The sequence below is a fragment of the Gambusia affinis genome, linkage group LG03 (genome assembly GCF_019740435.1).
Source record: "Gambusia affinis linkage group LG03, SWU_Gaff_1.0, whole genome shotgun sequence".
Classification (NCBI taxonomy): domain Eukaryota; kingdom Metazoa; phylum Chordata; class Actinopteri; order Cyprinodontiformes; family Poeciliidae; genus Gambusia; species Gambusia affinis.
The window spans coordinates 611,943-635,278 of NC_057870.1; the positions used below are offsets into that span (position 1 = coordinate 611,943).

Genomic DNA, 23,336 nt, shown 5'->3' on the forward strand with positions numbered 1-23,336 from the left:
GGTCTATGTGTTATGTACATATAGCAATCAAAAATAATATAATAATACGAAGGAAACAATATAAACGAGCAGTAGGCTACCTGAAGCATGGAGATGCAATCCGCAGTTTTGATCCGCGAATCATAAAGAGGTTGGAAGACAGAGAGCAGACTCCCCCCCCCCCCCTCTCTCTCTCTCTCTCTCTCTCTCTCTCTCTCTCTCTCTCTCACATAGCAGTCGCTGCGTTGATGATGAACCGCGTGTTGGTGGTGGAATAAACCGCTACACACTGCTAACATTCCTCCTGACAGCTGGTGAGTTTGTTCAACATTCTACTGAAATTCTTTCACTGTCTAATAGACCTAAAATCTGTGAATTTCCCAACAAGCTGTGCTCTTTGAGAAAGGTTTGTTTCGCCGCCCACATTGCTGATTATCGGAACAGTTACAGAAAAATCTTCCCTGGCTTTCCGAAGAGAGACTATCCTCAGATCCAAATTGACTGCAAAGCTAGGACATCCTATTCACGACGACGAGCTGGTTTCTCTTAATATCCAACAACAAGCCTTCTTGGAGGAATCGGCCTCAAGCTTTGTTATTGCCAGGCGCAGCTTCCGTGGTCCTGCCTAGTTTAGTTTTTATAGATGCTGTTTCTGATAACCAGACCAATGTCTCTATCTGTCCTGATAAATACATAGATACATATAGATATAGATAGATAGATATAAATAGATAGATCATCTAATATTGGCGCTGAAAGACTGTGTGATGCAGTGATTTCAAACCAGCTGAGGTTATGGGTTATCATTAATGCCAAGAAATATGTTTACATGTCTATGTTTATGTATTGCAATGTGTCTATTAGCTGCATTGTGGGTAAACGATGCCCAGTGGCAAGTGGTGGAAAAACAATCTTGGTGGGGCTGATGTGACAATTGATTTTTCTTATTTGTTTAAAATTAGGATACAAAAGAAAAATGAATAAGCAAGCTGGTGTGTATCAAAGGTGTGAGGAATGAATGCTAAGATGTGACTCTTTCAAAGCATTTCATCACCAATGGGAGAGCTAGCAGACTAGTGAGAGCCACTAGTCTGTAGTCGTTCAGGCAGGTGATCTGTGATTTTTTTTTTAGGAATGGGAACATTGGTGGAGGATTTCAGGCAGGATGGGACTCTGGCCTGAGACAGGGACAGATGCAAGATCTTAGTAATTGTTACAACCCCCCCCCCCCAGACCAGTAAGGGTAAATACTGGCACTGGCTGTAACACAAAATAAAGTATCCTAAACAGTTGGTATCTGTAGCAAAAATATAGTTTAATTGATAGTTCAAAATAAAATCTCAGTCACAATAAACAACAAGCACAGGGAAGCTTTAAGCTTCAGGGTCTCCAAGGCCAAAACAACAAACAAAACACCCCCTTTTAATTCTAAAATAAAAAACACTTTCTAGAAGGGAACGGAAAACAAAGTACAAAACCTGAACTCCCTGGCTAACCACAAAAGAGGAGAAAACAGTTAAACAAAATGGCAGAGAACCAACCAGCTTCAACTGTGAAGAGAAACAAAACTTTAAACACTTGAAGCTTCACAGATTGCTCACAGCAAAATTGTCCAGTCAGTCCACAGTCAGTTCACGGTCGGTCCACGGTCGGTCCACGGTCGGTCCACGGTCGGTCCACGGTCGGTTCACGGTCGGTCCACGGTCGGTCCACGGTCGGTCCACGGTCGGTCCACGGTCAGTCCACGGTCAGTTCACGGTCAGTTCACGGTCGGTCCACGGTCGGTCCACGGTCGGTTCACGGTCGGTCCACGGTCGGTCCACGGTCGGTCCACGGTCGGTCCACGGTCGGTCCACGGTCGGTTCACGGTCAGTCCACGGTCGGTCCACGGTCGGTCCACGGTCGGTCCACGGTCGGTCCACGGTCGGTCCACGGTCGGTCCACGGTCGGTCCACGGTCAGTCCACGGTCAGTTCACGGTCAGTCCACGGTCGGTTCACGGTCGGTCCACGGTCGGTCCACGGTCGGTCCACGGTCGGTTCACGGTCAGTTCACGGTCGGTCCACGGTCGGTCCACGGTCAGTTCACGGTCAGTCCACGGTCAGTTCACGGTCAGTTCACGGTCAGTTCACGGTCAGTTCACGGTCAGTTCAATCAGTCCACAGTCAGTCCACAGTCAGTATCACATCAGAATAAAGGCTCAAGGAAAAAGGGAAAAGGGATCTGACATCTCTGGTTTAAAGCTCTTTATGGGGTGGCTGACGAGCTCCAACACATTGCACCTGTGGCAGCCAGGTGGAACTGAAACACAAAGAAAAAGCTCTCTCATGAAGAGCGCCCCTAGAGGTCAGTGACCGTAACAGTAACACAGAAATAAACAAAATCCCAAAACCCCAGAGTCCTGACAGTCTGATTTCCCTCCAGGTAGTCTGGACAAAATCTTATCTATAGGAAACGGTTTATTCATTAGTTGTGAACTCACATTTTTGCTAAGCCCTTCTTTGGCATAGAACTGCCACTTTATAATTAAATTGCATTAAAAAAACTATTTTTGGGTCGTGCCCCCAGTTTTATTGCACCTTCTTTGATTTGACACAATGTCACTTGATCTTGCTTCTAAATAAGTAAAAAAAGAAATAGAAATGCCAGAATTTAAGAGTTGTTGCCTGTAGTGGCCTTTATTTGAAATGGTCACACAGAAGAGTGGCTAATGAGAGAGGTGGACAAGGCAAAAGTCAGCAGGCCAGAACTCAAACCTGAGTGGCCGCTCCGAGGACTAAGGCCTCCTTATGTGGGTTGTTCTCTACCGCTGTGCCACCACAACACCCCTGGCACTTCTATTTCTAAATCATAACAAAATCTTTAAATATGAAGATGCACCAGGGTGGCTCAAGTCAAACAATAAAATGTCATCCAGTAAATGTGATTTTTCCATTTTTTGACTAAAAAAGGAAGTTGGCATTTAATCATGTGATCTAAAATCAGTCCAAACAAAACACCCATGGTCAGGCTATGGTGTGTTCAGAAATATTCAATCTCCCCTCAATCTACAAATCATCAACTTGTGTTTAACTAGATGTTTCTCTTTTCTGGACAAGTTAGTCAGAGTCATTTGTTATGCTGGTGGGGATGTTTGTTGATTATTTCAGAATTCACAGGTAGAAAACTTGTAAGTAAGAGGTGCAGCAGAACATGCAAAGACTAACTTGGGTGTGTTATAAAATCAATGTCTTTATTATGTTGTATCTGAAAATGTTCTCTCTTTTCTATTCTCTTTTCAGTTTTCTTTCAGATGTCTTTGGGTTTTTTGGTGAGTTTTTTTTTCTCACCGTTAAGTCCACCAGATACCAAAAATCCACCAGAAATTAAAACTTGACGAGGGAACAATGGAAGACATGGACACCGGACTTTGTCATCAGAACATGTGCCAAAATGGCCAATACTGTAACCTGGGCAACCAAGAGAAATGCATTAGATGCTTTGAAACCTCAACTACAGAAGGTAATGGAGGACGACTCAGGGTTCCTGATCAGTGCAGACCACAGAAGGTAGACGTGGACCTCAAAACTCCTCAACCACAGATGACTTATCCTGTCACCAGATCAGCAGGAAGATCTTATTGTAGGCAAGGAGAGAGTAAAGCCCAGATGAAAGATGAGTGGGAGAGGCAAACATTGTGGCAACGGGGAGAGGCAGAGAGATCCCCCTATCCACAGCAGACAAATAGTGGTCGGGGGTTAATGTCAGTAAATGAGGAACAATCAGTGTTAAAAGACCCGGTGAGGACCCATGTCCCCCAAGAACAATATAGAAAGAAAGAAAACAGAGAAAGTGCTATGGCTGAACAGCAACATCCTTGTTCACCTAATGACACCGCCTCTCAATTTCTGTCTCTGACATGCAAACCCATGCAAGACAGTCAAGATCCTGAAAGACCAAATGAAACAGATGAGATGCTGAATGCTGACTACACCGGCAACGTCTATTCCGAACCAGTTAGCTACACTGTAGGCCAAGCTATTTGTGCAGCCTGTGAAAACTCAGAAAATGTATATACTGACTTGTATGAGATCTATTCATTCTCTGACCAAGTTTATGAAGAAATCTGTGATGTTCCAGCTTCACTTTTTCCTGTTTTTTCAAATGAAAAACAATCTCTAAATCAGAGAAAAACCAGCATTCAGCATTTGCAAAGTAAAGAGAGAGATAGGCATCACCATCTGAAAGAGGCTGTTGGCTCAAGATTGCGTCACTATGCCCAGCGCTCTGATGGTGAGTCAGACAGTCCAGAAAAGGATGCAGAGTTTGCCCAGTACCAAAGCACTGCTAGCTGTGACCTGGATGAGGACAATGAACAATCTGTAGCTGAGCCCAACCGAAGCCCTCAAAATCTTGGAAGCAAAGCAAAAGCTAAAAAAACGCCCCTGAAAGATCATTCTGAACCTACAAGTCAAATCAGTTCAAACAAAAACTGCAAAGCTGCAAGCCGGGACGACTCAGTCACACACCGGGTTCTGAATTGTTCTGATGAGACTTTATCAATGAAGAATAGTCAGGAGAAGGCAGATGCTATCTCTTTGGTCATTAAGGACATTAGGGAGGCTATTGAAGAGGTGAAGACAAGAACTATAAGATCCCCTTATACACCGGATGAACCAAAGGAACCAGTTTGGGTGATGAGACAGGATTTGAGTTCAAATACAGAGTATGATTTCCAGCCATTTCATGGAGATGATGTAAGTACAAAGCTTTGATTTACACTGCACATGATTATTTGAATTATGTTAACAGTTAACTTTAAGTCTAGGGTTCTTACACAGGTTAAATCAAGTGACTATCATTTAAGATGAGTGAGAAACAATTGTAGGAAGAAAGAGGATTGCTTTACACATTTGTTTCTCTTGGTGAATTCCCACCTAACACAAAACATCCATCTGGTTTTCATTGTAAGCAATGTTCCAGGATTCAGCATGTCAGTGTTCTGACAGGGAGTATCAGAACACTGACATGCATCCTCCCACAGATTAATAGATTTAATGCATTATATTCACACAACGATGTAGTGAAAGACAGGGCGCCATCACTCATTACCAGTTTTCAGTTGTAATCTTAACAACTAAAAAGTTCATTTAAAAAAATCTCTCAAGTAAGAGTCAAAACATAATTGGTATTAAAAAAAGGCAACTCAAATAAAAAGGTCAACACCTTTGAAAAAAATATCATTACAAACAAACAGATCCAGTCACAATATATAAGGTATACTGTATAAACTGTCTCTTGACCTCCAAATGGCATAGTAACCTGAGCAGAACATGAAAGTAAATGAAATGAGCTCATACATGTACATAAGAAGGAAGTAATAATAATAATAATAATAATAATAATAATAATAATAATAATAATAAAGGTTTAAAGAATAGATTGTGATTGATCCACTTTAAGAAACTGTTTCGATTTAAACATTCTGTGAAAAACAGAACTGATTTCATTTCCTGTCCAGTATTCTCACAAAGTATGACTGAGATCTGAAAAAGAAACAAAAAACAAAACAGCATGTGTCCACATGAAAGATGGACTACGGTCAGAATTAATACATGTGACAAAAAGACTCTGTCTTTATCAAGACGAATGAGTCACAGAGTCCAGAGTTATCACTTATGAGCTCGAGACTCACATGTTGACAATCAGGTGTTCTCTGCAAGATCCTCTCTGCATTTGGAAAGCAGATACAAAGCAAAGGTTAGAATGATGCACTTCATGAACATCATGTAAACTCAGCATTCACTTAAATGTTTGTCTCATCCTTGTAGACTTGCACACATGCATCCTCTCAATCGGTCATCCCAGTAGCTAAACACTGACAGGGTTGTATAAGCTTCTTAAAAATATAATCAAATATATCTGGCATCGTTTGCTATTGAGAAATGAACCACTGCTTACCTATAATCTGCCTTGGCAAGACTGTCAGAGTCATTGGGTCCAGACGTTAAGACCATGGTGTGGGGCTCAGGAGACTGGAACTTTAACCAGGCTGTATTGTCATTTCTGATTGAAATTTCTGAAGTTCTTAAACAACCGTTGTTGTTTGAAGACAAAATGTCTTCAGGAAAAATTTTGGGTTTCAAATCTCCTGGAAGGACAGCAACTTGCTGAAACTTCAGAGAAAGATCTCTGAGATCTTTCCTTCAGAGAAAGATCTCTGAGATCTTTCCTTCAGAGAAAGATCTCTGAGATCTTTCCTTCAGAGAAAGATCTCTGAGATCTTTCCTTCAGAGAAAGATCTCTGAGATCTTTCCTTCAGAGAAAGATCTCTGAGATCTTTCCTTCAGAGAAAGATCTCTGAGATCTTTCCTTCAGAGAAAGATCTCAGAGATCTTTCTCTGAAGGAAAGATCTCTGAGATCTTTCCTTCAGAGAAAGATCTCTGAGATCTTTCCTTGACAAGAGAGAGGACTAGATCTGGTCTAGGAGTTGCTCTCCTTCCAGGAGATTCCTGCTAATTTGAAACCCAAAATTTTTCCTGTCTCTCCTTAGTTTTTAAAGACATTTTCCACACACAATTTGTGTATGCAGTTAATAATAATGTCGTTGCATTACGCACTACATATCCTAAATATCATGTTCGTAGGGAGTTGTTTAAGTCCCCATGTCCCCACCAACTTTGGACTGAAGGGGACAGTCTCTACCAATCTTTCTTGAACAATGTTTTTCTTTATTTGTCTGAATCTATATGCGGACTGCGGACAGTAATTCGGCAGCAGCTGTGCCGAGTTACAGCCAGTTAATGCTTTTTAAAATTCCTTTGTAAAACGTAAATAGCAAGTCCTCTAGGTCAGTAGTCTCCAACCTTTTTGTCACCGCGGATCAATCAAGACTTGGCAATTTTACTGCGATCTGGGTGGGAGAGAGGGGTCGTCATGCGGCACAATTTTAAATTTTGACGATCTTAGAGCGTTGTGACTTCTAAGCGTGTCGCTTGTGATAACAGTAATTGATCCTCCTGTATGAAGTGAAAATTGTCTCAAAATATCTGTGTGTGTGTAATACTGTAACTCGTGTAAGCATCTTTGTGTGTAACTTTGGAAAGTTGTGTCTCTGAAACATGATTTGTAAGTCTTATAAATAAATTAAACGTTCTCTTACGCCTACAAATGTTGAAAAAGTACACACAAGTCACCTGGTACACGCACAAAACTGCATTTACACACAGATCCGGGTTTGAGACTCGTTTCATGCGTCTGAAGCTCCCAGATTTGTGTGTAGATGGTGCGTTTACATGCTAGTCGAAAGCTGGGTCATCTGAGTTTTACTCTGAGTCTAGTGTTTTTATCCTCTAAATGTTTCTCACTGTGCTTGTGCCGAAGTGGTATATCTCAGCAATTCCTTAATATCCCAAATTATTCATTCACATATTGTGCATTTTTGAGCGGTACAGGAGACTAAGTGGTCTGATAAACGACCACTGGGTGGCGGGATGGTTCACTGGCCGGAAAAATAGGCAGGCAATTCAAGAAGCAAGATGGAGCAACCTGGTGGTCTGCCCTCAGAAGTAAGTAGAAGCTAATGTAGATAAGAATTTCACATTACGTTTTATATGTCTGGTATGTTGATACTCTGCCCTCCTCATATGTTTTTGTTAGAGGGAGCTAATGTTTATGTGAGCTATGCTACTTTAGCTGTTCGAAGCTAAATCCGTGTATTTTTAGTCTCTCACTCACCACAGTGTAAGTCTATCTTCACAGTCTTAACTTTAACCCAGGTTGATCTAGTTTTATCATGCCAAAGTTGGCAGTTATGGATGTGGGTCACTGTCACTGAACCGTATTTTGTTGCTTCAGCTGTGTTACGACCCCTGGCCTCTTGAGGTTGTGCAGGCTGCTTTTTGTTATGCAGGTTCAGCTGTAAGGGGACACCTTCCTGACTGGCTCCAGTTCAGGAGGGTCGGTGTCCTCCAACCTTTAGATGTCTCTTCTTTAACGCACCCAAGTCAAATCATGAGGTCAGAGGTCATTAGCAGGACTCTGGAGAACTTGACTATCCTAAGCAGTCATTTAATTCAGGCATGTTGGACCAGGACGTATCTAAATGTTGCAGGACACCAGACATCAATGGCTGGATCTGAGGATCCCGTTAGAGGATCAGTGTGTTGAGATCTGAAAGGTTCTGATCCTCCAGTAAGTAAAATAACACCAGACCCAATCCATCAGACAGCCGTTTTGTCCTGTGTAGAAATAAATATAAAATGTTATTTATACACATAGAAGTCAATAAATTAGAAATTAGTTTTACAGACACAACTATCCAAAGTTACACACAAAGATGCTTACACGAGTTACAAATCCAGTATTACTCAGGCACAGATACTTTTACACACACACAGATATTTTGAGACTATTTTCCCTCCGTACTCCTACCTGTAGTGTTTGGTGTGTCACGACTGATCTGGTCCAGTCGGTAGAACTTTGGGACCGCTCTGATCTAAAATCAGCCTGTGGGGTTTCCCCTGACTGGGAGTGAGAACGTAACCTGTTGAGTGTGACAAGTAGCCAATCAGAAAGTGTGGTGACGTAAGCACAGAGGGGAATCCCAAACAGCTGACATCAAGCAACTGAGAGTCTGGTTTAGTGCACAGTGCAGCAAATAGAGCAGCTCCACTCACCTTTTCTATTTGTTACGACTTTTATCGAGGAACATGATTCCACAAACTATCACTACTGTTTCTACATCATCATCCGTGTTTAATTATTCTAAATTCATGTATGGTATGTTGAGGGTTTACTGGATTTTCTTCTGGAGTCGGGATCTTTTCTTGAATCGGTTCTTGTGTGGTGTGTTGCTCCTGCCGTGTGGCTGGACACACGAACCGACCGAACCTGTTGGACTTTTATCGGCTCTGTGGTCACCGAGGTTTGGAAAATTGTCCTTCAATCGTGCCGTGTGAACCAGACCTCAAACTCACAAGCTCTGCTCCTCTCATCTCGTCTCAACCACTACCTTAATGCTCTCTGACTCTGGTCTCTACGGTAACGTCTACATATCCCTTCAAAATAAGATACAGATGCGCCACAAAAACGAACATTGTATTTTGGTGAAAATTTTAACTCACGATAACGACTAATGGGAGCTCTGAGCTTGTTTCTCTGCAACGAGACGGTCCCACCTGGGAGTGATGAGAGACAGTGACACCCCAAGTGTTGCTAATCCACAGGATGTTTGGTCTCTAGTGGTGAAGCAGCTTGAAGCTTCATTGCCTCCTTAGCAGCCGGTCACCATATCATGCAGAACTTTGAATGTGGGAATCACCTACCGGGATAAATCCATCCTCCTGTCTCTTCTCTGGGCCTTTTCCCTTCATAAAGAAACTTTACAAAGAATCTGATCTGTTTCTGACTCATTTTGCTGCTTGTGGCTCAATGTTGGCGTGCAAAACGTAGCCAAGAGAATCCGGTTAAAGGATTTTCTAAATAAAAGATCCTCCAGACTCAAATAATACATAAAACAAAACGTTTAATTATTTCTTCTGTGGCCCGGTACCTTAGCTTTCATCATGTGCGCCTGCTGCACAGTTCGGAGTATTTCGGTTCAATTAACACAAAATTAAGATGAACCACACACATTTTCTGACAAATAATCAGGAGAGCAGGTGTTTAAATTCAGAGTCCCTTGCTAATGATCACAGAAATGTGCAACGCGATATTTTACGCACAAGTCAACATGTATAAAAATGAACTTTGCGTCAAAGTTTGCATAAATATACGCACACTTTTTCAGTGGCGTGAAAATGTGCGGCACAGAAATGTAACATTTTCTGTGAACAATGTCAAACTACAAAGCATCAAAACTCCCCTAAATTCACTGACATCTGACTACATTCAGTTATTTAGACCAAGAAGTTTCAAACCTGATGCTTTTTAAAATTTATTTCAATATGTAATTTTTTTAAACGTAAACAATGAAACTGAACCACATTTGTCCTCAGACAATAACCAAACGCCCAAAAAAATAAAAAAGAAAGAAAATAAAAATAAAAGGATGTGAAAACCCCACTTCAAGGTAAATAGTTTTCCTCAGTTTTTGTCTCTTAAAGATGTAACGCATCGTCTGTGTGCCGAAGCTCATGAAATGCATCTATGGGGTCATTTCATTCTGACTGAAAAAGAAAACAGGGTTGGATCAGCAGATTAACTCCAGACAGGTCATGTTTGATTATTTTTAAGGTGATCAGGTGTGGAGACAATCACACGTATATCAGTAGCTGCATAAAGGTGAGCCGCGTAAATGTGGAGCTTCGGCTCTGAAGGAGAACATCACCATGGGAAGGAATCAGAGGGAGCCATTGATCAGAGATCATATTGATCATGTAGATGATGGTTTATTAGTGTTTAGATTAATCCAGACTGATTATCCTGGATCTCTGAGCAAAACTTTAAAAAGGAGCCGTGGTACCGGTACCGGTCCATCTGCAGTCATCCTTCAGTCGAGCCAGGCCTGCTTTGAGAATGTGCCTTTAGGGACAGAAAGCATCTCTATTCTGTAAATGTAAACTTATAAGTATGATTCTACTATTAAGAATAAATGTCCACATTCCTCACTCAAAGACTCTCTGACATGTTTTCTGTTTTTAAATTCCGGCTAAATGCGCTACTGTTCAAACAGGCATTCTTTATTTATTTATTTATTTGTTTGTTTTTTTTATCATTATTTCTGAGTGGCGATCCTTTGGTCCTGGAAGCACCTTTTAAATAAAATATATTGTTATTATTATAATAAATATTTGTACTGCTACAAACAAGGAAGTTGCCATGGTTATTGCTTCAGGTGGAGCAGACCTCTGTGTTTTAATACTAATTTGCATATGTATTTATGGGTAGTGACAGGGCTAACCAGCAGCTGCGCCTTTTTTCCTGCAAACTGGGATTTATAAAGGAAAGATGCACAGCCACGCGCCTGCGTACGGCTTTATACATCCAAAATTTTTTGTGCGCCGCACTTTTCTAAATCTTTCTGTATGTGACGTTTTCATGGTAAACTGTGCATTCTTTTATGCATGAGGCCCCTGGTCTTTAATAAACTTTCCCTCTAACAGCAGTTTCTCGTCAGCTCTCTCTCATTAGAAAACACAGTATGAAAACGTTAGCTACGCTAAGAAAATTACAATTAGTGGTTACTTCTGGCCAATTTAGCTATAAAGGAAATATTTCTCGGTTGTTTAGAAGCGAGTTTCTGGCTGCAAAGTCAAGTAATTCTGCTCATAAAAATTGCATTAATATTTTCTTTCATTCTTACCTGTGAAAGGTAATGCCAATGAATCCAGTTTAAATTGTAAAACGGTTGAAACAAGTCCACACAACATATGACTTAGGGAACTCCGATCTCTTGACTGCCACATACAAAATGGCGCCGACATAACGTAGGATTCAGAGTTCAATGAGGCGTCTACGTATTCATGTCTGTGGTTCCTCTTACTTGGCTAAACCAAAACAGCAGCAGAAGCCTTAGCACTGAGGGATATTTTTGTTCAGATCGACGGACTATTGACGTGAGATCTCGGGGGATAACTTCTCATAAGTACCGCCTATTTTTTGTGAATAGAATATTACTAAACTGTATTTATGTCCACTGGAAAATTGCCAGCTAATACTAGCTGTAATACTTGGTGCGTTACAAACATGAGTGAAGTTGACCCCCCACTTTCTCCAAATCAATCAAAATAGGTGTCAATCAACTTGACTCCATTTGTGCTTGTTTGTGCAGCAAAAATGTTTGTTTGTGCTGCTATCACTCTAAAGCAGGGCTCACCAACACCTCCACGGTGTGTCAGTGTGTCAGTCGCTCCGCGGGCGACCGAGCGCCTGAGGGGACCTTGTCAGTCGCCCGTGGAGCAAGTTCTAAAATTAGCCATTGTCATCAGGGAGCACTGCCAAAGAAATGATTGCATTTCATATTTTTACATTGAATGAATAACATTTGTTTATACTTAGATTTTTGTTAAAAATTAAATACAAAAAATGTTTAAAATAAATTTCTTTATGCATTAAACTCTTTTCTATGGTTAAAGTTCAGAACTGCGCAGACCCCTGCAGGATTTTATTGGAGGGCAGCAGTGCCTGCAGGCTGCTTCCACTCTGCCTTCCTTAAGATTTTCCTTGAAGTAAAAAAGAAAAGACTAATTTCTGAAATTTTTATTATCAAACCCTCTTTACAATTAACAAAATTGTTGGAAAAAAAAAATCTTGTACGTCTGAGTTTGTGGGGGTCAAAGGGCATGACAAAGCTTAAATCTTATTGGTCAGTTTGCTTTTGTTTATTTGGCAGCTTGGTGCTTTTTCTGTAAGCTAAAAATGAATGAGCAGAGTTTGTACCTCCCGTAGTTCTAAGAGTGGCCAAAGCTGCACAAATAAAACTTTTTGCTGCACAAACCAGCACAAACAGAGTTGAGTTGATTGACACCCATTTTGTCTGATTTGAAGAAGGTGTGTGTGTGTGGGGGGTGGGGTGGGGGGGGAGGTGTGTGTGTGTGTGGGGGGGGGGGAGGTGTGTGGGGGGGGAGATGTGGGGGGGGGGGAGTGTGTGGGGGGGCAACTTCACTCAGGTGTAATACCTGGTTCAGCCCCTCTATGAAGGCTAACCAAGATTTTGTAAATCTGAAAAAGTTTAAATTATTTTCTAACAGTGATAAAGATTATGCGACACAAGGTAGCAAATACTATTATTTATATGTAATTCCTAAACTCTGTCAAAAGTAAGATAGCTCCTGTTTTCTTCCTCACATCATGTGAGGAAGAAGAGGGAGAGACGGATTCACTGCATGGATGAATCTCAGCTGCTGAATCTCTTAAGCTACAACTCCTCAGCTGGAAAACACAAATAAAATCCATATACATGCATATAAATATGTGTAGTTTAATACATTATTCAGTATTAATCATTATTTAAACATCTTTGTTTCTCAATGATTGTATTATTTTGTGTTTTTTTTATATAAATATGTATTGATATTACTAAATAAAATATTAAGAAATTACAATTGGTTGTGTGCTTTGTAAAATGCTCATCAAACATCAGTATAAAAATATTCCATTTGAAATCTATTCTGTTTTCCCATTATGAATATTTAAATATGCTGAACTATGTATCAATCCAATTAAAAAAAAATTTAAAATAACTTTCTTGTAAATGTAGCTATGGTAGTTTGAATAAGGTTTACAGCAAAAGAAAATTGTGACAATCTGTTTAGTATTTAGCGAGTTATGCTCGATTAAATGCGCTGACACTTACTGCGCCTGTCAGACACGTAACGCTGAGTAGAGCTGTCGACCGCTCCAAGATGGCCGCCCTAAATCTCGTCAGCAGGAGCAGCCATGAAGAGTCTATTCTTTACATGTGTCTATGGGGGAACGGTATATGGTGGGGAAACGTGAATCACCTGTTCACCTGTAACACCTGTTCCACTCTCTGCAGCAAAGATCCTGAAAGGAACATGAGGTCTCACACGTATAGGCAGGCACAGCAGATTCCAACACTAAATGTGCCACTTCAACAAAAAATCTGCTCTTAATTTTGATATTCTTAAACATAGCAGGCCTATTTTTTTTAAAACTCACTCTAAATTGAAAAAAGTAATGACCTTCATAGAAAATGTATTTTTTTAGAACTATTTTAATCCACAGACACTGGCCATGAAATTAAATGATCATGAAAAAGTTTATTTCAATCAGTAATTCTACTGAAAAAGTGAAACTTGTATGTTATATTAATTCATCACACACAGAAAAAGCATTCATATTTCTGGAAAATTTAATAACTCTCCATGGATCGTCTTCCAGGTTGAAGCTGGGACTCTGGCTTTGTTTTGTCTCTTTTCCCAATCAGTGTACCGTAGTTCTTTCCCTTCGCTGCCTCTGCTGTGTTATGGTGGTACTGCAGGAGATTTCACCCTGAATTTGTTGTTTCTTCTCGGTCCCATCTAATATTCATTTGGGTCACTTTTTTTGTAAATCTTCTCACAGAAGAATGCACTGCAAATCACCATGTTAGTTGAAATACTGCCAGTGGTGAAACATTCCCTTCTCAGCTGGATGAATCTCACCCAAGGCTTAAATAAGGTTTTTCTGTTGCTTTTTTCCTTCTCACCATGTCCAGACCATGTCAACTGGTCTGTGTGAACATCCACACATCCACACATAAACAAGTTTTAAACAAACCCTCCTTGAGCTCAGCAATCAGGCCGCAGCCGTTGAGCTCAGTTTTAAATGTGCATTTATCTCAAAATACTGCTTGATATGCAGTATTTTTATCCATAGTGGCTATGAAAGTTGGAATTTTAAAAAAGAATTTTATCTTTGTGAAATAATAAACTTTTAACAAAGATAGAAAGACACTCTGTTTTGTAGTATGTGGGTTAATATTAGTCACATATTAGTGACGAGTTATTTTAGCTGAATAAATGCACTATTGCCAGGATGGATCAGAATGTATGGTGCTGGAAACATTTTATAACCTTTTTAATTTTGCATCAAAATTAAAAATAATTACAATTGTGATATTGCAATTATTTTAACAATGGCGACTCCATTTTAATATTTTGTGCAGCTCTAGTCTCAGTATTAGTTTGTTTGTCTTATGTTTGTTTACTCCAGCAAAGTCCTTTTACCTCCCTTACTTCTACCTCTGTACACCTAATAATTTATTCATTATGGAACAAAAAAGAGAAGCGTATTGGATAACTCACACTAAATATTTAATTTGGGATCAATTACCAGCATGGAATGACTTGTTAATCTTTTTCCCTTTTCTAACAATATAGTTGCAAGTTTCTTGTATTCTTTGTTGTTTGAATGCTGGTTTACTTATGTGTTGCAGTTACTTGCTTCATAAATTTTGGGGGGAATTAAGGTTTATGTTTGATATTTTGCAGAGGAAAAAAACAAGATGACGTACCGCTCTGACATGATCTTCCCATGACCAACCTGAATGCGTCACCTGAGCTTACTCTTTGTGACTTTGCTCATGCATTTCACCTACTCTGCCCTTCATGTGCAAGTTCTTCTGTGACTCTTTAAGATTGAGCTACCTTCAGGCAATAACCAAAAACTATGGAAAATTTTTGGCTGTATCAGGTAGAGAAGCACGAGGAAGAACAAGCCAAGCAGAAGGAACAGACTGACCAGTGTGCTCAAAGTGAGGTGAGGATTTTTTAGGTTTTCCTGTTATGTGGTGATTCTTTATATTTGGAGAAATCCTACTGTGTGGAGTGGGACATTCTGAAATTAAATTAAATTAAATTAAATTAAATTAAATTACATAGCACCAATTTACAACAGATGTTGTCTGAAGGCACTGTACTAAATTCAATCACACATACATTCCAATTGATCCCAGTTGACAGACAGTGCAGTATGCTCCATTAATTATTAAAAGTAGATTTAAAGGTTTATTTCTAAGGAAACCCAGAAGATTGCATCGAGTCACAAGAGCACATAGCACAGGTTGAGTTGTCATTGACTTTATCCCTCATACAGAGCATGCAGTTGAAGTCAATCAGATTCATTTCAGCAAAATCTACTGAAATATATTGTGATTAAGGTCTAATTACATACAATGAAGTTAAATCCAACTACAGTCATATTCAGATGATACAATGTAGATGGTAAAAAATGATACAAAAAATGTATTATTTGATTTTTTTAAAATCTCAGGTATGTATTGAAATGTATTCTTTTTAAACATTGACAAGCCAGTCAATGCAAAACTGTCCTGCATTATCAGTAGTTGATGTATGATGATAACAATATGTTAGTGACAACAAACTATAATAAATGAAAACTTAGAAAAAATTGCAGGTCTCCTCTCAACAGTGGTTGAGTTTATGCACAGGTAAGGTTGATACATGAAGCCCAGCTGTAAATTCAAACTGGAATACTATTCATTTCAACTACCAGCCAATCACCTCATCATGTTCCTCCTTCGTGGTCTGTTGGCGTCGGTCTTCTCCTCCTCTCCTCCAATCATTAGGCTTTGCTTCCTTCATAAGGTCCGGTTTTCTACTTGCTCCACGGTCGAACTTTAACCCACCTCCATCTTCTTCATCTTCAACTCTCGACTTCTTCAGTATCCCTTCAGTCCTTCAGCATCCACCAGTGTCCGGAGGAAGACAACTTTAATTCTTATCCACAGCAGCTCATCCTCTCTGATGGCGGTTACCAGCACCATGTCCTCTGTTGGAGTTCCAGCTCCAAGGATTACTTGCTAAATAAACTTTCTAACTATTTTCTCTGTGTGTGAGTCCTTCCCTTGTAAAAGTTGAAAGATGAAGATAAGATCCATAAATGTGTTTTGGAGAAACCAATTTAGCCAGTCACTTAATTAAGAGAAAAAAATATTCACAAAACAATTCAATTTCACATCATCAACACACAAAGGTAAAGTTTAGTGGACAATCTGAGTGTGGTCAGGATTTGTGTAAAAATCCCTTTATTCTGATATGCTAAAAGAAAATTCAGTGCAGACCCTCACAGGTTTTAGCTAAACGTCAACCTTTATGTAACAAAAAATATTGTATTATTTATTTCTCTTAACTTTATGTATGATTAAGAAAAGAGGATGAAAACACATGGGGCTTAAAAAAATGTTGCCCACATTTTGCCAAGAAAAATATTTTCTCATTTATTATGGAACTTTTTCTCAAACTTTAGGTTCCACAAATAATGTACTCTTGTCACCATTTTTGTTGATCCATCACTGTGATATAATATGATATAATCTCTCTAGGATTCAACTTTTCCTTCTCCTCTAACATCTAACATAAGACAACTTTCTTGTTCTGTCTCTGCAGTCCCCTGGCTCCGGCTCTTCTTCCCCTCCAGGAGCCGGCTCATCCAGCAAGCTTCTGTCACAGGATGAAGGCTCTCGAGGTTCTCTGTCTCATAAACAGGTTGATTCTATATATAACAATTTTTGTACAATTTTCACTTTTTATTCATTTGACAAAGTAACAGTAGAAACATTACCCTTGTTTTAATTGTTTTATTCACAGTCCAGGAAAAGACTTACTTCCTTCCCCACATATGTAGAAGGTGAGTATGATTGATTTCATCTCAGGAGACATGGGACAAGGTTTTAAACAAGTGAAATGAAACATATCGATGAGGTGAAAAAAATTAAAGCTGTGTGTATTAGTGTAGATAAGTTATTAATTCAACTCATTTTAAGTTATGGTGTTTTTACAGCCGAGTCGTTTAAAACAAACTGCCCCCCTTTGGTCTAGTTCATTTGTGTAGATGTGAACACAGCAGTTTCACCATAAGGTGCCTGAAGCCATTCAAAGGAGTTAGTGTCTGTATGGTTCCAGTGATCTCTAGAATGATTCATTTATAGTGTGAATGTCATCCAACCTTGATACAAAACAGCTGTACGCTGCAAGCTTAAGCTAAGCGCTGTCTCGCATTTTAAGATGCGCTGGAGTCAACAAATGAATAAACAATGGCCATGTGTTTCTTCGTTAAGTATAAAACCACATGCAACTTTCAAGACATCTTCTCAAAATCATTTGGTATACTGTACAGGTCATTTTACCAGAATGGTACTGGGAAACACACAATTGATATGATAATATCCAAGAGAATCGATTTCTGTATTTCTATTTGGTTCTCCCATTCTGGACTCTAATGACCACTAAACAGACTGAGCATTCTTACCTGATTTTGGTTGGCTTGAAGTTTTCCTGTCAAAAGGAAAACTTCAAGCCACTAGAAATAATTTTGAGTCAGAAAACTTGAATGACTGTTTGTTGACAAAATAAACAGACTGATGGTGTTTCAGTTAGATCCAAGTTATGCAGCATTGCTGCTTTATAGTCGACTCCGTTTTGCTGTGATTTGGTATATTAGACAGTGAATTCTTTAGCGTCTTTCACACAAACATCATCTGAATCACTGAAGCTCTTGGTCTAATTAAAAAACATTTTGCAGATAATAGGAGGTAAATGGATGATATTCATCCTTTGTTTACTTTTTCAAAACGATTTTGCAGAAAAGTTTAGTTTTCCTTTTGGGGGGCTTAAACAATATTAAGCTGCAGAATGGCACAGTGTTATAATCTTGAGGAAGGATCTTTCTGGATGGAGTTTGCATGTTTTCTCCAGGTACTCCAGCTCCTTTGCCTAACTGTTAGGTTAATTGGTCTTAAGATTGCCCTTAGGTATGTGTTTGGTGTGCATGGTAACTTTTAACTAACTTTAATCCTTATGGGGAAATGTTGCACATTGACTAGTGATGTGGTGAGACTAATAAACAGACTGAATCTCTGTCTATAGTGCCTGGCCCCTGTGTTCCAGAGGACCTAATTGATGGGATCATCTTTGCAGCTAACTGTCTTGGATCCACACAGATGTTATCAGAGAAGACACCATCGAAGAACATTCGCATGATCCAAGCACAGGAAGCAGTTAACCGCATCAAGGTAAACACTTATCAGGAATCCCACAGAATGAACATGAGTTATCCTTTAGGTAATGAGAATCACATGTTGACCTAAATGTCTATATGTCTCTGGCTGACAGTTTTGTTGTTCTGTCAGTCAACCTCCCACCCCTGACCCGTAGATCAAGACCTCCAAACAAATAAAATGTTCTAGGGGACTGGGGCAGAGGTGGGGGTGAAAGTAAGCCTGTACAGTCCAGTACTGTGTTCTGGTAAATATTGTTTTGGGCCAATTTAGCTACATAGGAAATATTTCTCAGTTTCGAAGCGAGTTTCTGGCTGCAGTCAAGTGATTCTGCTCTTTCATCCTTACCCTGTGAAAGGTAATGCCAGTGAATCCAGTTTGTATTGTAAAACCAAACGGTTGAAACAAGTCCACACAGCCCATGACTTAGGGAGCTCCGATTGCTCTGCTGCCACATACAAGATGGCGGTCACGTAAAGTAGGACTTAGAGTTCAATGAGGCGTCTACGTATTCCTGTCTATGGAGTTAACCCAGGGGTGGGCACTCCTGGTCCTGGAGGGCCGGTCTCCTGCAACTTTTAGATGTTTCTCTACTTCAACACACCTCAGTCAAATAATGAGGTCATTAGCAGGACTCTGGAGAACCTGACTGTACTTGGGAGGTGATTCAGTTATTGGATTCAGGTGTGTTGGATCAGGGAGACTCTTAAGAGTTGCAGGACACCGGACCTCCAGGACCAGGACTGCCCATCCCTGAGTTAACCCCTCTGAGCTTTTTTGATCTTTAAAGCAGTCTGCAGCCAAGTCGTTATATAGAGGTTAAGCAGAAGTAGCTTATTTAATTACATGCTTCATAACCAGTAAACCTTCTCTCCTCTGGTCTGTTTAACAGCTACAGTCTCAGATCAACTCAGCCCTCCAGCTCTGTAAGCAGAAGAAATAGCAACATTATAAAACCTTCCTGTCTTGAGTGAGTCACAGCCACTAATAAGCTTTGTTAAAAGAAAATCCAATAATACAGACCAGAGCACGGACGGTGGTATACAACATATTTCCCTAGATTTATTCCAAATTAGTTATTTTTCATGAGTAAATATGCAGCAATGCTAGGTGTTTAATTTGTGTAAATAGTTAGAGACAGAAACTGATGTTAAATTTCACTATTCAGTAACATTTTTAAAAGTATGTTGAGTGGAGTGTCTTATAGTGTGTTCCTGAAAATAAAAAAGTGAAAACTAATTCACTTGAAATTTGCTTCATCCACATGATATTCTTAGAATAAAGGGCTGCTGTCAGTAACAGCAGGACGAATGGAAAACATGGTTCTAAAAGAAAAACAAAAGAACATTTTATTGTCCATTTCAATTCATTTGAGTTTTTTATAGTTATGTCACTGTGTTGTAGAAATCACTACTTGTTTGTTTCTGACCTCAGGCTGAACCTCAGCCCATCACAGAGGTGGATCTCTTCATCTCCACTCAGAGAATCAAGGTGCTCAATGCCGACTCCCAGGTAAACATTCAGACAGACGCACAACGCAATGTGGCATCCTCACTGTTTTAACAGTCTTATACACTGCCTGTTGCACATTTTGATATTTGCTGAACTGTCTTTAACTTGAATTAGCATTTATTTCTGTCCGAACTTGTATTATTTTTCACCAAGATCCTGTATGATGGTAGTCAGGCTGCTCCACAAATTCTTCTCCAGTACATCCTAAAGATGGAATTAATGTCTTGACTGGGTTATCTCATGCTCCTTGAACCACTTCTAGTAACTATAACCCTGATAGTTACTAGAATTCCCCTGCAGTCAGGGAGGAAGAAATTTCTTAGTAGACTAACCAAGAGGAATAGACTAGGAAGGGACTACACCAGGGATGGTCAGTCCTGGTCCTGGAGGGTCGGTGTCCTGCAGCTCTTAGAGTCTCTCTGGTCCAACAACCTGAATCCAATAACTGAATCTCCTCCCAAGTGCAGTCAGGTTCTCCAGAGTTCTGCTAATGACCTCATTATTTGACTTGGGTCAAAAAGTTGCAGGACACCGGCCCTCCAGGACCAGGAGTCCCCACCCCTGGACTACACTGACTCTGTTTATATCGGATACTAACGTTCATCCAGGGTGATTATATTGTGTCCTTGCAGTGCGTGAATTCATACCTCAAAATATTTTCTGCAGAGTTATTCTCAGACCCCGCTCTTAATGTCAGAATTAATACATGAGTTTCTCTGAGTTTACAAAACACGTTTTGTGACTGTAAATCTCAGACAATTTTAAAATAGTCCTACTCTTTCTAAAGAAGTGTTTCCCCAGGCACATGCTTTGGATGTTTCCCTGCTTTAATGCACCTGATTCAACTGACTGAAGTTCGCCACACACCTGTTAGTCACCCATCAATTGAAATCAGCTGGACTGAATCAAGGAAACACCTAAAACATGCAGGGCAGTGTGTCTTGAGGGCCAGGGTTGGGAAACGCTGCTTTTTTAAAAATTTTAATCGATCAGTGACTTGAGGAACTGCAATGAGCTTATTTGGGCCTTTTGGGGTTCATGTTACCTAAACTATAATGAAATATCCTAACAGTCGCATAAGAAAGTGAGCTATGTACCCTTGTTTGATGCTATTATTCACCATCACACACTGCTAATGCCGGGGTGTGTAAAACACCTGACAGATGCCAGGGAACTGTAAGGTCAGTGGAGGATAAAGTCTTTAGCCAAGTTCTGTGCAGTCAAATATTTTTATTCTCACTGTCTGTTGAGCTACATTCTAATACAGTTAAATAGAGCCACAACAGTGTTAAGAAAAATAATGCAGTGCAAGTGACATATCACAATAGTGATTTTACAAAAACATCAGTAAATTGTGGCTGATGCCATCAGCATGTGGAGTGTCTCAGTGTTTCTTTGCACTATGAGGCTAACTGAAGTCTGATCACTCCAGGTGTGAATGATCAAGCTTTAGTCTGTACTTTAATCTCATTCTGTCAGGATGAAAGTTAAGACCAGGAATGGACAGATCCAAACATCTTGCAGCAGCCAAATGAAAACAGGCTTAATGCAAACCAAAAGAGAAATCAACTGGTTGGCTAATTTTGGCTTTTCTTGTAAAATAGCTGATAAAAAAATGCTTGTCTTGTTTTAATTTCTAATTGTTACATTTAATTTGTTTTCTGGAGACCATGTCAAAACATTCTACTTTGTGGTCACAATCTCTGTTTTGAGAACCACAAAATGTTTTTTTTGTTTTGGTTTCTTCTGCTAAAATGTTTTGTTGTTTTTAAGGAAACTATATTAGACAATGCTTTGCGAACCATCTCCTACATTGCTGATATTGGCAACATTGTGGTTCTGATGGCCAGGAGAAGGTTGCCTCACTGTGACTCTCAGGAGAATGTGGAGGTTTCAGACCCAAGTCAGGACAGTAAGCACCAGCACAAGATGATTTGCCATGTGTTTGAATCTGAAGATGTGAGTTCTGTCAATTATCATGGCATTTTAGCTCCCTTTGTTATTCCTTACTCTGGAATGATTTATTTCTAAGTTTGTTATTTTTCCAGGCCCAGTTGATTGCCCAGTCCATTGGCCAGGCTTTCAGTGTGGCATACCAGGAATTCCTAAGGGCAAATGGGATCAATCCCGAGGACCTTAGTCAGACAGAATACAGTGACCTGATGAGCACTCAGGACATGTATAATGAGGATCTTGTTCATTTCTCCAGGTCTGAAAACTGCAAAGATGTAAGTTTTCAATGAATTATTCAATGATGTTTTGGGTTCTATTTTTCTTTGTCAGAACTACTATGTATAGAAGAAAAGTAATTAATTTGACATACTGTTGGTATTATCTTACTGGCTTCAAATATTCATCCTTTAGGATGCAGTTTTCAAGCTGACTGAAGAATTATAAAAAATACATAAAGTGCTCCTGTTTCAATCTTTTGTCCTTTCCTACTGCCAATTTCCCATTTGTTAGGGGAGATTGACAGCAATCTCCCTTAGTTAGGCACCCTAAGCATTTAGTAAAACATTTCAGGAAGAGCTTGAACTTAACCAGTTGAACACAACCAGAGGTCAGAATCAGAATTAGGATTCTGATTCCAGAGTTTTCCAGTGTTTTGTCTTTTATGTGTGATAATTTTATGTTATCTCCCTTTGGGTTACTCTCTTTTATCTCAGGTGTGTATAGAAAAAGCTAAAGGTGAGATTCTGGGGGTGGTCATTGTGGAGAGCGGATGGGGCTCCATTCTACCTACTGTTATCATTGCCAATATGATGCATGCTGGGCCAGCTGAGAGGTCTGGTAGAGTCAACATAGGAGATCAGATTATGTCAATCAATGGAACCAGTCTGGTTGGACTGCCTCTGTCAACCTGCCAGAGCATCATAAAGGTATGTGCATGATATTTAAGAGTCAGGTACTCCAGACTTTTTTAAAAACAACAAAAGAATGTGTTTAAAAAGCTTTTTTATTAAAATCACTCATTTTTGTTTGAAGTGAAAAAGTTATTTGCAGAACAAGCTTTTATTTGCAGATGTCAGAACTTTTTAGTTGACAGACTAATAAAACCACTGAATGTTTTCTCTGACAATGGCACAGTTTGAAAACGAGTTCCAGAGTGCAATGGTTCTGAAATGTGCCGGTGTCCGTTGTCTTGTAAACAGAATAAATGGGTCTTTTCCGTCAGGGAATCCCTAGCTCATGCATAGTCTGACGCAAAACATAGCTGCTTCTTACAATCCACAGAAGAAGAAACTACTGACAATGCGGATGTTACTACAATTCATATTTCCCCATCAGATACGGCTCCCGCAGCGTCTCTTCACCACTTGCACCGCCCACGTGGCACGTGCTTGTTCAGCTCTCTTGTTTAGGGAACGATGGACAACATGAAAGCTCAAAAAACTTGTTTCAG

At 39.8% G+C, this 23,336-nt stretch overlaps 1 protein-coding gene across 3 annotated transcripts in view; it reads left to right on the top strand.

Moving 5' to 3' along the window:
- Positions 1–223: 223 nt before the first annotated feature.
- Positions 224–23,336, top strand: part of apba1a (amyloid beta (A4) precursor protein-binding, family A, member 1a) — a 29,141-nt gene continuing 6,028 nt past the window's right edge. The window contains exons 1-10 of one of the 3 annotated variants that reach the window (XM_044111637.1): positions 224–293; positions 3,260–4,714; positions 15,097–15,162; positions 16,812–16,910; positions 17,013–17,052; positions 18,291–18,436; positions 19,856–19,933; positions 21,707–21,892; positions 21,982–22,161; positions 22,600–22,812. In XM_044111637.1, coding sequence (XP_043967572.1) covers positions 3,365–4,714; positions 15,097–15,162; positions 16,812–16,910; positions 17,013–17,052; positions 18,291–18,436; positions 19,856–19,933; positions 21,707–21,892; positions 21,982–22,161; positions 22,600–22,812 — 2,358 coding nt within the window. In that variant the 5' untranslated portion in view covers positions 224–293; positions 3,260–3,364. Of the gene's footprint in view, positions 294–3,259; positions 4,715–7,020; positions 7,527–15,096; positions 15,163–16,811; positions 16,911–17,012; positions 17,053–18,290; positions 18,437–19,855; positions 19,934–21,706; positions 21,893–21,981; positions 22,162–22,599; positions 22,813–23,336 lie in introns of those variants that run through there. The other 2 variants (XM_044111638.1, XM_044111639.1) reach the window with 2 other exon arrangements.